The sequence below is a fragment of the Aplysia californica genome, unplaced genomic scaffold (assembly GCF_000002075.1).
Source record: "Aplysia californica isolate F4 #8 unplaced genomic scaffold, AplCal3.0 scaffold00465, whole genome shotgun sequence".
Taxonomy (NCBI): domain Eukaryota; kingdom Metazoa; phylum Mollusca; class Gastropoda; order Aplysiida; family Aplysiidae; genus Aplysia; species Aplysia californica.
The window spans coordinates 557,594-573,787 of record NW_004797735.1 but is presented as its reverse complement, the minus strand read 5'-3'; the positions used below and the strand labels follow the sequence as shown (position 1 = coordinate 573,787).

The 16,194-nt window shown below is 38.8% G+C and overlaps 1 protein-coding gene across 1 annotated transcript in view; it reads right to left on the bottom strand.

Annotated features, from left to right (window-relative positions):
- The window catches only part of LOC101851976 (intraflagellar transport protein 74 homolog), a 28,687-nt gene extending 13,186 nt beyond the window's left edge, over positions 1 to 15,501 (bottom strand). The window contains exons 1-11 of the mRNA XM_005105336.3: positions 15,395 to 15,501; positions 9,051 to 9,109; positions 7,209 to 7,255; positions 6,703 to 6,757; positions 5,755 to 5,832; positions 5,249 to 5,294; positions 4,816 to 4,914; positions 4,148 to 4,208; positions 2,887 to 2,946; positions 1,248 to 1,309; positions 944 to 1,022 (exon numbers count right to left, since the gene is read on the bottom strand). Coding sequence (XP_005105393.1) covers positions 944 to 1,022; positions 1,248 to 1,309; positions 2,887 to 2,946; positions 4,148 to 4,208; positions 4,816 to 4,914; positions 5,249 to 5,294; positions 5,755 to 5,832; positions 6,703 to 6,757; positions 7,209 to 7,255; positions 9,051 to 9,109; positions 15,395 to 15,396 — 648 coding nt within the window. The 5' untranslated portion in view covers positions 15,397 to 15,501. The remainder of the gene's footprint in view (positions 1 to 943; positions 1,023 to 1,247; positions 1,310 to 2,886; positions 2,947 to 4,147; positions 4,209 to 4,815; positions 4,915 to 5,248; positions 5,295 to 5,754; positions 5,833 to 6,702; positions 6,758 to 7,208; positions 7,256 to 9,050; positions 9,110 to 15,394) is intronic.
- Positions 15,502 to 16,194: the final 693 nt, after the last annotated feature.

Below are 16,194 nucleotides of genomic sequence, written 5' to 3'. Positions count from 1 at the left end.
ATATATATAATTATACCACGATAACGGTCAATTTCACAACGGTATTGGCAAACGGTCATATTTCGCAATGAGCAAAATGTAGTGCTGGAAGCACTGAGGTAAGAAATACTCGCATGACACCCCAGAGCGGTGAACCAGCAGTGACATTAATAAAACAATGGAATCGATGGAACAAAAAGACCCCCCGCTGGATTCATGTAAGTGAGAACGACATTATGTAAGCATGATAATATTAGCATTAATGTACGGGACTCAGACCTGCAGCATAATTAATGTTCGCCAACTCAGACTAGGACTTGTAATTTTTAAGCACACACACAGGTACACACGAACACACACACAAACACAGACCCACATACACAGACAGACACCGACACACACACACACACACACACACACACGCGCGCGCGCGCGCGCACACACACACACACACACACACACACACACACTCACAAAGCCTTATTAAAATGCGTACATACACTCACAGGTCGCCTGTACCACTCCCCCCCCCCTTTTCCCAAACAGCAAGGAGACACCCACCACATCACTAACAACAAAATCTACCACCCTACCACATCCTGTTGGTGTGAAGAGAGTCTACTTTTGTTACTATACCCCCTTTTCTCCCCCCCCCCTTTTATTCAACCAACAACAACCAAAATACATTCATCAGGTCATAATCAAATTATCTGTTTCTGTTTATTCTTCTATATAATTAGAGAGGTTATACACCTCAAGCTGGTGTGCAGTTTGTCTATTTTTGTAACTATCCTCCCATCCCTACCACTCCCCCAGACAACAGCTAAAACAGGGCTCCTGAGATCATAGACAAATCACCCACACCTCTCCGTCATTCTATGATTAGAAGGGTTGTACACCTGCCGGTGTCCAGTGGGTCTTCTACCCCCCCCCCTCCCTATAACAGGCAGGACACAGCACTCACCATGTCGTTGACAAGGTTATCTGCCATTCTTTTCTCCTGATCCAGCTCAGTCTCCAAATTCTGGATCTGGTCTTCACGTCTGAATAAGTAATAATAAAAATAATAATAATAATAATAATAATATTATTATTAATACTTATAATACTAACAATAATAACAACCTATGACCTTTAAATAACATTATATACTTTTTAATGTGTTACTTATCAGGAAAGGAATTTGTAAAATTTAGAAAAAATTTTATCTGAAAGAGACAGAAAACCTACAAGGTTTACAAATAGATAACAAAATTACAAAAACTCACTGCTTCTTCATTTCAAATCCATCTTCCATTCTCTTGGCATTTCTGTCATTTTCAGATCTCAGCTGAAAAACAAAATCAAAGACTGTACAAATACGGTAAAAAATAAAAGCAAAAAAATACCTGGGAGAGCAGTTTATTTAATACTGAACAATAAAAACGTCAAACAAAATAAGGGTTGACAAATCACTTAGCAAAAGTCTTTGCAAGACCTTAATCTCCTTGAAATTAGGACAGCACTTCAAAATCTTAACCATGCTGAAACTGAAACGGTCACCTATAAAAGACACAGCATTTTTACGATAGGGAATGATGGCTGTACAAAGGCAAAGAGCAGCTTCTTGAATCAACAACACCATTTAGAAAAAATTTCAACCAGGAAAGAAGAGACAAGGTTTTTTTTATCCAAACCTATTTCAAATTGTGACCATAGCAAATTTGACAGTTCCTATAAATACATGTGAGAAAAGTTACATTGAGACATTAGTCAAAGTTGAAATTGTAAATTTTCAGTTTTCAAGGACTTTCAAGCTATTGAAGTTACCAAACTTTGGCAGCCATTTTCTCACTAACTTTACCTCTGAAACCAACCTTCCTTCAATTGCAAATATCTCGACTTCTGTCCAAGATAGATGGGTGGGGGCTTTTTTTCATCGAAAGCAAGGCAAATGAATAAGCTTTCTGATGATATCAGAGCCCAAAAATTGACAAGTGCCCGATTCCACCAAGCCGTGACACATACGCCACTTTTCAAACTGACATATGCTGGAATCTTACACTAAGAACTCATCATGTATGTCAATAATCAGGTTGGTTCTCATGTGATGACCTCGTTCATGTAGCCCATAGCAGCAGAAGGTTGATGAATAGTTTTTAAATACTATGCATTTGTTACGTTCAAGCAACATAATAATTGACTAGCTTGCAGGTAAGTTAAAGAGAAGAGGTTGATAAATACACAAATCATCTATTTTAAAAAGGCAAACACCAATAAAGAGAGGGAGGCGGGGGGGGGGGGGGGAGAGAGAGAGAGACAGACAGACAGACAGACAAATGGAAAAAAATGTATGATGGAGGGACAATGGAGGGAACAGAGATAGAAGGAAAAAGGGCTAAGTTAGCTCAAGTTCAAGAGAAATATATTGTTATCTGAAGGTGTGGAAAAGAAGACAAGTAATCAAACAGCAGAAAGATGTAGCATTTACCATGCTTGTCCATCAACCATTCTGAAATGACAAGCAGACACTTATAATATTTAATTATAATAATTGCATTTATTTAGTACATATGCATGCTCTACAGCATGATCTATACCCTTTACCACTATTACTACAAACACTCTCAGCTTCCCAGAAAGCACATGCTGCACATTGCAGATTACACCTGCCAAACACTTACAAACTGACAAGATCTTTTGCTGTCTATAGTCAGGTACCCATTCCCACCTGAGCGAAGGAAGGAAAATTTGTGTAAAGTGCCGTTCCCAAGGACACAATGTCAGACCCCTGACGGGATTCAAACCCATGACATTTCGGTTGCAAGTCTGAGAGCCTAACCAGGAGAACACTGGCGCCACTTACGAAAAGCCAGACAGAGAAAAAGATAAAGCAGCACCTTCTACAGGCAGTTTTCTCAAACTTACTGCTTCACAGTCGGCTTCTACATCTTGAATATCTTCATCTGTTGTCAGTTTATCGACCAGCTGAGAAAAAAAAGGAGAAGAAAGCTTAACATTAACAAGTGGGGAAAAAAAAAAGAATAAAGAAAAAGAAAAGTACTACCACATATTTTTATTGAAATTTGAGAACAGTAAGTACGATGTATACAAAAATTCAATCAACATGGCAGCAGCACATCATAAACAATATCATGACACAGACAAAGCAAAAACAGCATTGTTAGTCACTATAGAATAGCCACCCGGGGAGGGTTTTTTTAGCTACTGTTATGGTGTCTTCCGCAAGGATAGATCCCAGTGACCACACACTGGACACCATATCTTTAAGTTTAACATTGCTTGATATTATTAATGAGTCAGCTCACTAACCACTGGGCCTTACTTTATTAACATCATCTGGAAAAAGATTACCTTTTTCAGTGCTCCACTACACAAGTAAAGTTTTTTTTTTTAAAGGATGAATGTGTCTTCAAAGGAGACTGATACAACTTTGCAACCTGTTTTCCATTACAACTAAAAACCCTAACACGAATCAAAGGAATACAGCTGTCAGGCAGGAGATAAACATACTTTAAGCATACTGGACTAGTGAGATTTGCTTTATGAGGAGAGGCACCTTGGTCTCTGATCAAAAATGAAGATGGATTATTGTGATAGGTACTTAGGTATTATATTCAGTGTTCAATGTCACTGGCCAACAATCCATCAAGTATACAATTTTACCATCACAAAAGACTTCATGAAAACCACATAAATAATAAATGGCACACACATCAATAACATTCCAACACGATTTGTGTTGATAATATTGGTCGTACATATACCTTTTTATTGGTTTGAACATTTTTATACCTTAATAACTGGGTTGATTTAGAAAAAGAGGAATCAATAATCTCCTTTGAAAGGCAAAGTTTGACCAATAAAAAATAAAGTGAAATTCATCTTCAACTTCCTAAGATTTAGAAGTATTGGGATAACACCATTTATAGATGCACTGGTAATTTGACACAACAATGAATATCAGATTGACATCTGAGAAACATTAGGATTTTAAGTACTTTTGATTTCAATTTAAAAGAACAGAAAACAGATTTGAAATACGTGACCAAACTTCTGGACATCTTCAAGGAAATGTGCACTCCTTACTGGAGTGAACTGACCAAGCAAATCCTCCCTCAAATCTTTATGCTTCGACCAATTCCTGATCCTGTAGTACACAACTTACCGTGTTGTAGTCCCCAAGCTCCCCTTGCAGGTCTCTGATCTCAGAGGCCAAAGCCTCAGCTCTGATTGAGAACAATACAAGAAAAAAAATCAATACAGTACACATAACTAGATTATTGAAACCTTTTTTGAGTTTTTAATATATTATAATGGCAAGTCCAGAGAGCTGAATAAAGGCCAGGTAAAAGAACAAAGAAATGAAAAGACAACAAAAAAACCCCACTAAGGCATGTATCTTACCATAAAAACTACACTGACACCGTGATAAACATAAAAAGCAAACAACCAACAGAGAGATAGTGGCGGGGGGAATGGGGGGGGAGAGATAAGAGAGGTACAGGAAAAATATACTTGTGACTGAACCATTAATAGTTTATGGTAGACACAACAGGCAAAGAAAGAACAACACCCAAAAAAAAATAAGGGTTATCTTATGAGGAAAAAACTGTTCATCATTTGAATTTCAAGCAAGTCAACACTTACCAGCCACAATGTGATGATGAAAATACTGCATGACATACAAGAATTTAGAAAACAACATAACACAAGGATAAGAGTTTTGATAAGCAACTTAAAAATATCAACAAAAAGATATGTCTGTCCAAAATGGAAACAAATTGGGAAAAGGTTGCCTTAATAAAGAAATGTTCACACAAAATTACTACATACCTCTTTTCATAAGACAAGAAGCTTGAATTTTCATCACTTGCATTCTCAATGTCTTTATTCAGCCTTGCATTTTCAGCATACAGATCGTTAATTTTACTCCTGGAATAAAAACAAAGTATATTGTCCTTCAAAGAAATTTACTTATAACTCAAGGGTTTTCTTTAAACTATGGAAAAATAATTTCATATTAAATTAGCTTTTTTTTCTCTCACAAACATATGGGATTGCTCATGCACACATACATGTATGCATGCACACACACACACACAGACACACACATGCACACATGAACGCCATCATTTTCTCATGTTATTGACACATCAAACAATTACCAAAAGAACAATATTTCCTCTACTCACACTGTATGATAGGAAAAATTTCCTCCTAGAGGCAATAAAGTTATTCACTTATTTATAACCAAGTTAAAACTCACCTCACTAAACCCAGATAATAGCTTTTATCCTGAACTTGTCTACCACCTGAAATGTAAAATATGTTATATTTTCTTTGTGCTGAATCAACACTTTGAACATGACATCTCTATCAAACCTTCCAGCACAGTCAGGTAACTTTCCCTCACACTAGTTGCATACGTTACCCTCACAGAGCGCACCCCCCCCCCTCCCAAACCCAATTCACATTTTTACCACATATAAAGAACCAGAAAGAAGGTCAATAGAGCCAGAGAAAAGCAGGGGGAGGGGGGACGGAGGAAGTAAGGGAAGAAAGGAGGGTGTAAGAGAAAGTGATTGGATCACTTTCAAGCTACAAGTGTAAATAAACAGCTTCAGAGCTAAAGACCAAAATACTTTCTTCCTTGTTCTCACTGGAAGATAGAACTTCTTTCGATGAAAAATCTCCACTCATGGCTCATCTTGTTGTCAAGCAAGGAGAGGATTAAAAATGCAAACATTTAAGGATATTTATATCTACACTCACCTCTAGCGGCAGTCTTCATGCCTCCAAGACCTTGCTGAGTTGTTGGTCGATCTACAACAGTAACTTGTGCATTCAGGGCTGTGTGAGGTTAAGAGGGATATAAATAAACTCTTCTTTGAGAGAAATTAATTCTGTACACCGTACCTTACAGCCCATTCAAGACAATTACATGTATATTGACTGAGAATTGATGCATGATAATATGTGTGGGTAGCAAAAAAAGTTTTATAGCAACAAAAAATACCCATAATTAGCTTTCCTACAAAATCTGCTGATGCTATATATATGGAAAAATATAAAAGTTTAAACTAACATAGATGTTCACGGGACCACAATTTCATAAAAAAGTTGCTTTTCAAAATGCATGCATTCTCAATTCATCATAGATTTGATTTACATTTCAAAGTTCTGAAGTAGGAGCTGTGCCTTTGATATGCTCTGTAACCACAATCAGTGATATCAATAAAGACATTGTATGAACATTGAGATCTCAAGTAAGAGAAAAAGAGTACTGAAAAATATTCTAAGAGGTTGAAAATTTCGATCCTAGCAATCGTTTTTCTATTTTCTCATAAAAAATAATAAAAGAAAAATGTTCACCATTACTGCTTTTTCAAGTCAACTTTAAATGGAGACTAATTAACCTTTTGAAATATCCAAATGACACACTGAGTAAGCCTTACAGACTAAAAATACCCCACTCAATCTCTATGCTCAGACAGATACCTCCATAATACTTATTTTTGCGAGTCGTATCTGCATTTTGTCATTTCTTATCTCTTACTACCGAGTCATGTGTGGCTCCTTTGAATAGATCAATCAGTGTTTACATCAGCAGCAGAGTCATATATAAAACCAGAAATTAAAATGACTGAATAAGATCCACATAAATCCATTGTCGTACTTCTAACGTTGCATACAAAGACAAAAGACAAAAATATGACCTACCAACACCCCCTGCCACCTGGCCACCCCGAGTACCGGGTCTTGCTGTTCCAGGATTCTGAGCAGGGAAAAAGAAAAGGAAAGAAATATGTGCATGAAACACACACAGACAAGGGAGTATGTTTTCACAATGGAGACAATGCCTTTTAGTTATCCTATAAGCATCCCTTCATCCGGAAGTTTTCATTATGCTTAGTCAGTACATGTACTCACTACGTTCACATTTTCACTTTTAGGAAAAATTACAATAAAGCTTTTATACTGTCAATATTTTGACTCTACAAACTATTTTCCTGTGATAACCAAACCAGACAGTAATGAAAGCTATTCCCTTAACTGGCCAGCAAGAGGCTAAAATATAAAAGGTCAATTACAATACACTTTTAAACCATTGTCCTGAAACAAAGAAAGCTATTGCCAAATAAGCAAAACAATTACATTCCAGTTTCCTTCATCTATTTGTCATTAAGTTCATCATGACTTCAGAAACTGTGCCAATGATCACTTACCATAGCAGTGGTTAAGCGTGTAGCTGTGCCTGGCTGCCGCCCCATGGCTGAAATGAGAGATGGTTTACTTTACTTACATGAGATTCAGTTCAGTCTAAACAATATCCTGAGGCATTAGAAATAATAACCTTTTGAACGTAGCAAAATTATACCCCTAGAAAGGACGGCTGGGGAATCAGAAAGAGGGGGGGGGGGACACACACACAGTCATACATGGTATTTCTCCTGGATGGATCAGAATCAGTTCGTGAGAATTAAAAGGTTAGCTCGAAAGTTTTGGTTTTACCCTTCATTCTTTGCATTAGTTTAGTTTTAGTTTTAGTAGAGGTTTTAAGGCGCTTGCAACTGCATAAGGTCACATGAGCGCCAGTTCTTTGCATTACTCTAAATCTGACACTCTTCTGCATAGAATAATATGCACTATCATATAAACCTTCTCTATGTAAAGTAATTTATTTAGAACTTAGCAGAATAGGACAAATGTCAACATATCTTAGTGTTGATTGCATCAAAAACCTAATTTCATCTTCTGTCCTTTCACGTCTAGACTACTGCAATTCTTTGTTTGGAAACCTTCCCACTGAAACGTTAAATAGGCTACAGCAACTCCAGAACCAAGCTGCTCGCATAATTTTAAAGAAATCTCTCAAAGACCAAGTAACACCTACGCTAAGTCAACAACATTGGCTCCCGGTGAAAGCACGAATTCAGTACAAAATAATTGTTCTTTGTTTTAAGTGCGTCAACAAAATTGCACCATCATATCTTTGTGTCATGGTCGTCGAATATATACCATCCTGGTCTTTAAGATCGGCGAAGAAAAGACTTTTAAGACCTGTCCAAAGCAAAAGTCAGAGACTCAGAGGGAGAGCTTTTTCACACCACGCCCCCTCCTTGTGGAACGCTTTGCCAGCTCATCTATAGGAGTCTACCACTTTAACAAAATTGAAATCAGCACTTAAAATGCATTTGTTTCAGTACAGCTTCAATATGTAATTTCTGACATTCCCAATACAAATATTATTATGTTCTCTCAGTATTTATTATGTCAGTATCGTTTATTCATGATGTTCTGTTCTGTAACAATTTATGACTGTGTGATGTCATCAATGTGTACGAGGGTGTGTGGGTAAGTTTTGTGGGATTGTCTTTACTCAAGGATGTACTGGAGGGAGAGGGAGAGATAGAGAGAGAGTGAGGGAGAGAGAGAGAGAGAGAGAGAGAGACAGAGAGAGAGACAGAGAGAGAGAGAGAGAGAGAGAGAGGGGAGAGAGAGAGAGAGAGAGAGGGGGGGAGAGGGGGAGAGAGAGAGAGAGAGAGAGAGAGAGAGAGAGAGAGAGAGAGAGAGAGAGAGAGAGAGACAGACAGACAGAGAGAGAGAGAGAGAGAGAGACAGACAGACAGAGAGAGAGACAGAGAGAGAGACAGAGAGAGAGAGAGGGGAGAGAGAGAGAGAGAGAGAGAGGGGGGGGAGGGGGAGAGAGAGAGAGAGAGAGAGAGAGAGAGAGAGAGAGAGAGAGAGAGAGAGAGAGAGAGAGAGAGAGAGGATTACTGTCGGAGCTGTGCGCTGCATACTTCCTTTATATTATTGTACAGCACAGTGAGCACTTCTTTATGGAAATGTGCTATATAAATGCAATTTATTATTATTATCATCATCATTAAATACTTGAATATAAGGTTTTATCTTCTTTCCAGTTTGCTGGAAGGTGACAATGATATTGTTTAACTCCTCACTAATCTTACTGCTCTTTCCAATTTTCAGCCACACATATCACGATAACTCTCTTCTTCACTATTCTAAAGTAAGAATACCATAATTAATCCCTTTTGGGAACGTACCTGTTCCTATAGCCCGGCCAGTCGTTGGCCGGTTGGAACTTGTAGGTGGCCGTTGGCTCCTTCAAGAAAAAATAAAAATACAGTTTTCACTTAATCATACAAGTGTACAAAACAAAATCAATCCAGATTTACAAAATCAGAAATGAGCACTTTAAGTACAAGAGTACAAAACTTCAGAAAATCCAAATTCTTGTTTTGTGTATAAATAACTTGCTGGGACAGCCCTGGATAATACATGGATTATGGCTCATTTTGAAATGTTGTATTTTTACAACAACACAAGATTGTTTTCAAATTTAAAAATTTATAACGACAGAGCTACTACAAAACAATGCCAAGATAAGTAAACGGAATTGATGCTATTCATTGAAGTAAAAAAAAATTAAAAATATATGCATTATTATATATACACAGTAGTCTCTGCCTAAGATCCCATCGCTTACGATCCTGGTTCGCTTAAGATCCCACTGTTTCAAGAAAACAGAATTTTTACTATACAAAAGTCTCCCCTAAGATCCCGCTCCGATCCACTTTATAGATCAATATTTCGCTAAGATCCCGCATTTCTTATCGTAATTTATGGAACTAACGCGCGGGCGGGTACAGCCGATCAACCAAGAGTGAAAAGTTGAGATCAATGCACTGCCCGTCGTATCAAAGATCAGCCACTCTCATGAATGTGATTACAAAGCGTTGTAAAACTAGATGAAACGGTACAATATTTGCCCCAGATGGGATCACACCGATTTTTGTTTTCCCCGAACATCGCACTCGCACATGAGCTCTCCACCTAAACTTACGCCACTTCGCTCCAGGCGGGATCGCATCGAGTTGTGAACTCTTCCCAGACCAGAGCAGCAGTTTTCTCTATTCCCGAGTTTGTGAGAAAGACTGAATTTTAATTATGTGGTCACAACGTATTGGTGCATAACGACAAAGGCGAGGGAACTTCGTCAGAGAAAGAAAGCTATAAATTTTTGACAGGTAAAGGAGAGGGGCAACTGGATAAGCGTAGATCTTGAGACTCACGATAGGATAAAGTGAAAATGGCACACCTCATGCACTGTGATAGGTCATCAAGGTTAACCACTCTTTGTTCGCCGTATGTCATAAACCCATCCAGAGGAGAACGTCAGTTCATTTTAGAGTGGAGGGAGACCATTTTACCGATTATGAGCCTTAACATGAGTCACCGTAGATTCTTCCCTGGGTTCGTCTGCTAAGACCCCAATTTGCCCAAGATCCCGCATTTTCCTTGCTCCCATATATATAAATATAGATATAATATATATATATGACAAAAATTTTGCAAAAAGTCACAAAATCAGTTTTCACGGTTGCCAACTGCAAAATTGCCGTACAATTGTAATTACTTATAGACCAGAAAAACACAGTTCCAAACTGAACCGAACTGAAGACTGACTTGTACTTGAAGGTAACTTACACTAACTTAGTAACTAGATTTTCTAGATCTACAAAAATGACAAAAAGTAGCCGAATACAAGTTAAAAGTTACAAACTCAGGAACGTACGCCAACACAACAGATCAAATCTAGAGTAATCATACCGGGTCGGGCAGCAGGTTTTTTGTTTTGTTTTCGGGCACTAGAGTACAAAAAAATCGTTTAAAACTTTGTTTTTAAATCTAACCCCAAAAGAGTGGCACACAAACCTAAAGCAACCTCCCTTACTTCCGTTGACACAACAGTTACGGCAGCATTTCGCTAAAAATAGTCCTTAAGACAGCTTTTTCTTCATCAACTGAGCAAAACAGCGTGAAGCTCTTCCCCCGGAAGAGTTAACATTGGTTGAGGATGAAGTAACCTGTGGCCTAGATTCTACGTTTTGGTAAACTCTGAAAGCTGGAGAGTTATTTAAATATGAGGCCCTATCAAGGATAAAAGAAAATTTGCAGTTCAGTCTCGCCATTTTTGCCCAAAGGGGGGTGCCCCGATTGTAACATAAAATCCGTAGTTTGTCATCCTTCGGGCACATAAGATAATATAAAGCCAATGGTTATACGATAAAGAATCAAGAATTTGTGCATAATTTAAATAATAGATCTAGTAGAGTCAGATACAGCATATTAGCTCAGTCAAACACCAGTGTAGTAGAGTCAGATACCAGTGTGCAATAGAGTCAGATACCAGTGTAGCAGAGTCAGATACCAGTAGTGTAGTTGAGTGAGCCAGATACCAGTGTAGTGGAGTCAGATACCAGTGTAGTAGAGTGGGTCAGATACATACTCATTAAAATAGCTATAAATGATGAAAACCACTTTAGACAAACTATCATTGTGTCCAAGCGTTGATACACAGCGCACCGGCAGTGTAATTTTAGTTGCCGCGGGGGGTTCCCCGCCGGGTGCCTTATCACATCAGGGTCATGGGGGTCAGCTCCCTGTTGTCGCTCTGTCTGGGCCGACTTAATTTTTGGTACTTTTCAACGTACAATTTTAGGTGTATCCTTGTATTTATGGTAATTCTCATTAGTGCACCCAAAGCACGCATTTCTGCTCTTGAGACTCAAAAACGAACGGATATTGTAACTTGTCTGGTTATTTCGTTAGACGCGCTGGAGTCGGCAATGCTAAATTGTAATTTTTTTGGGACTAGCGGGAATGAAAAAAAATCAATATAAAAGAAAGGCCTCAACAAAATCTGTCGAACATATGGAACATGAACGACATATCATTGGTGCAGATACTCAGAAAAGATGGTATCTGCGCATATAATAGAAAGCTGTAATTTTGAAACTTTATCCATCGGGCACACAATTCGCTATGAAGTAATTCCTCCAAATACAACTTTATGTGTCTAATATAATCGTGAACATTCGCATATTTTCTCGAAAGTTTATAAACGTTACCATGAAGTTTCTCTATGAAAAGTACAAATCGATTTTAGTGCCAGAATACATCTTCAATGTAATACACGAACAGTACCTGTTAAACTCCAGAAATTCCTTACTTTTCTTAAAACGCTAAGTCTAGGTTTCGTAAGTGGACTGAATAATAGGGTTCACTTCTCATAATTGGGTTATAAGAATAATTTCTTGCTTTCCAGGGACACTAAATCAGCACCAGACTTTACCAGTTTTATTTTTCATTTCTATGACCATTTGCAATAACAGACAAGGTGACTGATTTCTTTACATTCATTATTGTGTCCGCGCATGTTTCCAACACAAAAATTAAGAATGAATGTGTTAGCTATCATTATTTTTATTCCATACAAGAAGTTTATCTCTACCCATATAATTTAATAACACGGTTTTGTGGGGGTTTTAAATTGCTTATATTATATCTTTTTAGTTGTATGCAGGCTGCCACAGACACAGCATGATTCATGAACAAATGCAGAGTAACTTTCTCTTGTTTAATAGTAAAATAAGAGCTAACGCTGATCGTCTTTGTTAAAAAATGCAAATGTGCATCTTTTTTCTCTTATAACTTGACTATTACTACTCGCGCAGATTTAAGATTTCTCATGGTAAAAGACATGATATTCGTAATCAGTTTAACACAGATTTTGGAGAGATCTGTCGTGCCTTTTTAAAATTAATAATCATTCATAAGTTTGTAACTAAAATAGGACAAATTGGGTACTCTACAAACACTTGTTTAGGACAAAAACTAAGGCACAGAAATTAACGATTCTAACGCAGAATAAATCTCAAGACATTGAGCTTTTGGTACATCCGCGTAACGTTTGCTGTGAGGGATAGGGAAGAAGTTATATCGTTTTAAACATAGTAAAAAATGCTGGATGGATATCAAGGACGGAAAATGCTGCTGCGACAAGGAGTACCCCAAGGAGGAGTCATGTCACCTTTGCTCTTTATCTTCTTCATCAATGACCTGACGAATGAACTGCCCAAAGGAATACATGCCGCATTGTATGCAGACGACCTGGTTCTTTGGTGCTCTGAGGAATTCGTCACTACAGCCACATATCGCATGCAACTAGCATTGGACAAACTCACTACATGGACAAAAACCTGGTGTGTAACCGTAAACAAAGAAAAGTCTTCTGCTACACTCTTCACTCTCAGCCAGGCTGAGCCAAAACACCTCACATTAGACAAACCTCCCCTAAAGTTTGAGAATCAACAGTAGTATCTTGGAATAATCTTTGACAAGCGTCTCACATGGAAACAACACATTCAGAATGCAGAAAATAAAGCCAGGAAGAAACTTAACATCATGAGAAAACTAGCAGGGACTCAGTGGGGAGCAAATGAGAAAACACTTAGACAGGTCTATCTGGGCGCAATCAGGCCCCATCTCAAGTACGGAACCAGTGCATGGATGACTGCAGCACAGACTCACAAATACACTCTGGAAAAAGTGCAAAACCAGGCTCTCCGAATAATCACTGGAGCAATGAGGTCAACGCCTATAGAAAAGATGGAACAAACAACATCTATAGTGGCCCTGCAGAGGAGATGGGAATGCAAGGCCCTCATACAGTACACCAAGGCCACAGCTATGGAGGATCATATACTGCACACGAGAACAGCGAGATCAAACACCGCAAGACTCAAAAGATCCAACTTCATCAAAGAAAGCAGAAAAATCCAAAGATCCCTACAGGACCATCTACCAGCCACAGTTAACATGCTGAATCACACCCCAGAGGCACCATCATGGGAAAAGAAAAACACAAACATATCTATACACACGTCAATTCCTATGTTCACCACAAAAGATGACCACAGCGACCAGAGCAAGAAGTCCCTCACCCTGTCCATGCTTGAAGAAAGATACCCACGAGAAGCATGGATAAGGATCTATACAGACGGATCTGCCACTGATGCTGTGAAAAGAGGAGGAGCCGGAGTGTACGTACAGTTCCCAAATGGACGACGACAAGCAGAGGCAGTCCCAACAGGGCGACATTGTACAAACTACAGGGCAGAGACGGAGGCTCTAGTACACGCAGCAAACATCATTAAGAATGTGGTAGACCCCCAAAGCCAAGTAGTATTCCTAACAGATGCCATGTCAGTACTGCAGGCAATCACTTCTGGCAAACTACCAAGGCTACGAAAAGAAATTGAGGACATCCCATGTCTGAGGATCATGCTGCAGTGGATTCCATCACACTGTGGTGTCTTGGGAAATGAGCAGGCAGACAGGATGGCCAAACTAGGAGCACAAAAAGAGCAACCAGACAACAGCGTTAACTACACAGAAATAAAAACTATTATAAATACACTATTTAAAGCACCTCAGACACCAGATAACTACCATGAGCTGTCCCGCCAAGAACAAGTGATTATCTTCAGACTAAGGACACAACACACAAGACTGAGACAACATATGTACAAATGTTTTAAACTAGTACAATCACCAAAATGCCAGTATGGAGAGGCGGACCAAACTGTTGAACACATCCTTCAGCACTGCAAGACACACAGGGCCCTGAGACAGGAAACGTGGCCAACCCCACTGACGCTACAAGAGAAGCTATACGGGCCGCCAGATGAACTGAGCAGGACGGCCCAATTTATGACAGATACCGGACTTCAAGTGTGATGCGATCGAGAAGAAGAAGAAGAAGAAGAGTAAAAAATGCGAACTTCCTAATTGACACCGGCAAAGTCGCTTCAGGGCTCATTAACCCCGTGACCCCGAGCCGAGGAGCTCCGGCGGGCTGCTGAGTCACGCTAACTAAAGGTAACAGAATCGGGCAAAAAGTGACGCCGTGGATAACAAGCAGTAAAAATCAGGGAAGACTTCCGTAACGAGCGACCACTATGAGCCAGAGCAGAATTGAGGGCTAGGGGTAGATCTAGGGGTAGGGGTAGGGGTAGGGGTAGGGTTAGGGTAAGGGTAAGGGTTTGGGTTAGGGTTAGGCCTCTTCTTTATTGTGTTCGATGGGGTGGTCGCTTGTTACAGAAGTCCTTCCCAAAATCATGTTATTAAGCTTGCAAAGACACAAATGTGATAATAATTGAAAATGACCGAATGTCAAAATACTGCCCAAATCCATGAGACATGAGAAAAAAAATGTGACTGAAAACGTAAATAAATATGGCGTCACTTCCGCACCCAGTAAGGGTCTCAAATATGCGAACAAGCTGAAACAGTACATTCCTGGGGTCATCCAAATTCCAATTACAGGGCTACCTGTAGCAAGTTTCGGTTTATCTCTAGGGCAAGGCAGATAGGAGATATAAAGCTTTAATAAAGTCGACTAGTTTTCACCGAACCGGTAATTTTACTCTATTTTGATCTACAATCTAGATATCTAGATTTTAGATGTAATGTGGATATACTATAGCCTACATCTAGATTCTAGATCCAAATATATGTTCAATTGACTTTCAAAGGCACTTACATTTTTAGTTCAACGACTTGACGCAACAGTCAAGAAGCTTAGATCTTCACACACAACGGTTGCTGGTGTCAACAATTATACTGATGGAATGTAGGAAACGGAAGTAGTACTCCTTTTTTTCTTCTTTTTTTTTAGAAGAGCACAACGTCCTCCTACTCGCTCATCGCTTAAAAATTAATAACATGAGAATCATGAGTCAGGTTCTGAATCCAGTTTAATTTAGTCTTTCACTAAGGGTATTTTAAAATGCACTGCTTTTCAACAGTCATTAATATTAATTCCTCAAAACTCAAGGAATTATTTCATAATAATCGAATTGTAATTTTCCACAGCACCGTAGCCGTAACAATGTCGACTTGCGCAATGGCTTTGGAAGTTGAAGTAGATAGTAAGCTTAAAGTTTTTGTTCAGGTTTCTTGGTCAAATAGTTGCTCCGTACTGCAAAGAACCGAGAGTTGCAAGTCATCAAAAGAAAGATGTTCTTTCAAGTACGATTTTAACACATTGTTAATATTAATTAGGCTAAAAATGCTACTTTCGGCTTTCAAACATGGCCATAAATCATAAATACCGGATAAACCTGGGAACATATTATATGATCTCGCTTTTCATTGGCCATTGGCACTTATATGGCACCCCGCCTATGCACTACTATGCAGCAGCACCAAATCTTTTAACAGAACGAAGATCTTTGGAAATTGTACGACACGTGTTCACAAAAATCTATCGTTGACAAATTGTTTAGAAGCCCAGAAAGCAAATCTTTTTTCGAAAGAGAGAGAGAGAGAGAGAGAGAGGGG